At 45.3% G+C, this 1,934-nt stretch overlaps 1 protein-coding gene across 1 annotated transcript; it reads left to right on the top strand.

Moving 5' to 3' along the window:
* Nucleotides 1-10: 10 nt before the first annotated feature.
* Nucleotides 11-1,506, top strand: LOC117940397 (PEX5-related protein-like; the record flags this gene model as incomplete). Its single annotated transcript, XM_034865703.1, has 3 exons — nucleotides 11-77; nucleotides 883-1,134; nucleotides 1,341-1,506. Coding segments are annotated over exons 2-3 (381 nt in total), but the record flags the coding sequence as incomplete, so codon positions are not given.
* Nucleotides 1,507-1,934: the final 428 nt, after the last annotated feature.

Here is a 1,934-nt window from a genome sequence, read left to right as displayed (position 1 = left end):
TTTCAGGCCTGGCAGGTGTTGGGAACGACTCAGGCCGAGAACGAGAACGAACACGCCGCCATCGTGTCCCTGCAAAGGTCAGACTTCCTGTTCAGTTCAACTTTATTAACAATGTGACACCCTGACAGCCTGAAGGTAACGCACTGACACGCAGCTCGACCTCAGGACCTTCGTTAACCTCAACGTTGTTATACTTCTCAATCATTAATTAATAAATTAGGGCTGTAAGTCATTAACAGGTCAGACTTCCTGTTGTCCTCAGGTCCAATTTGACCCTTCAATAAATGTCTGTATCTGAAATATGAGTTTCTTTTTAGTAGTTAATAGTTGATGAAAGAACTTTAAATACAGTGTAAACACACACAGATACACACACACACACCTCTCTCTCACACACACACAGATATACACACACACACACACCCGACACAAAAACACACAACAAGTAACAAAATAATCGGAAAAAATGAGAAATATAACACATCAAAAAACTGTCCCATCGCATTTTTTAAAAATGTGCCACATAAGGATCTAATTAGATTAAGAATGTTTTTGTTAAGTTGTCCCTGTGCTAACTGTTGCTAAGCTAGTGTCTTCCCCCATGTGCTATCTGATGCTAAGCTAGTGTCTTCCCCCATGTGCTATCTGATGCTAAGCTAGTTTCTTCCCCCATGTGCTATCTGATGCTAAGCTAGCGTGTACCCCCTGTGCTATCTAATGCTAAGCTACAGTGTACCCCCTGTGCTAACTGATGCTAAGCTAGCGTGTACCCCCTGTGCTATCTGATGCTAAGCTAGAGTGTACCCCCTGTACTAACTTATGCTAAGCCGTGTGTACTCCCTGTGCTAACTGATGCTAAGCTAGCGTGTACCCCTGCTGCAGGTGTCTGGAGCTTCGCCCCAACAACCTTGCGGCTCTCATGGCGCTCGCCGTCAGCTTCACCAACAGCGGCATGCAGCGGGAGGCGTGTGACGCCCTGCGCCGCTGGATCAGCCACAACCCCCGCTACAAGCACCTGGCTCAGGGGCCCAGGGGCCCGCTACAGGGTTCCCTGGCCACGCCACGCAGGGGCCTGCTTCAGGGTTCCCCGGCCACGCCACGCAGGGGCCCCCAGAACACCTCCACACCTGCCAGGTACCGACACCTTTAAAAGGATCTTGTGATGTTTTTCATTTAATTTTGTCAAAATAAAGTGTAACTTCTCACCTTTCTAACAGAATATAGAAGCCACTTTGTTTCTTAGTCATTATTGGTGTGTTTCTGTGTGTATCTCTGTGTGTGTGTGTGTGTGTGTGTGTGTGTGTGTGTGTGTGTGTGTGTGTGTGTGTGTGTTTGTGTAGCTCTGAGCTGCATGAAGTCCTGCTCCTCTTCCAGGAAGCGGCCCTGCTGAATCTGGACTGTGTGGATCCAGACCTGCAGACCGGACTCGGGGTCCTCTTCAACCTCGGCTCTGACTTCAACAGAGCTGTGGAGGCCTTCAGCGCCGCGCTGTCAGTCAGACCCCAGGTACACACACACAGACACACACACACACACACACACACACACACATACACACACACACACACACACACACACACACACACACACACACACACACAGTCACACACACAGTCACACATACACACACACACACAGACACACACACAGACTTCTTTCGACTTTTTTTGACATACTATACTATGACATTTTTTACTTTTTCAACATACTATACTATGACGTTTTTTACTTTCTTCGACATACTATACTATGACTTTTTATACTTTTTTCAACATACTATACTATGACTTTTTTGACTTTTTCGACATACTATATTATGACATTTTTTACTTTCTTCGACATACTATACTATGACTTTTTTTACTTTTTCAACATACTATACTATGACGTTTTTTACTTTCTTCGACATACTATACTATGACTTTTTATACTTT

The sequence above is a fragment of the Etheostoma cragini genome, unplaced genomic scaffold (genome assembly GCF_013103735.1).
Source record: "Etheostoma cragini isolate CJK2018 unplaced genomic scaffold, CSU_Ecrag_1.0 ScbMSFa_2407, whole genome shotgun sequence".
In the NCBI taxonomy this organism is placed as follows: domain Eukaryota; kingdom Metazoa; phylum Chordata; class Actinopteri; order Perciformes; family Percidae; genus Etheostoma; species Etheostoma cragini.
The sequence above is the reverse complement of the archived record's forward strand: the minus strand, read 5'-3'. Positions and strand labels throughout refer to the sequence as shown.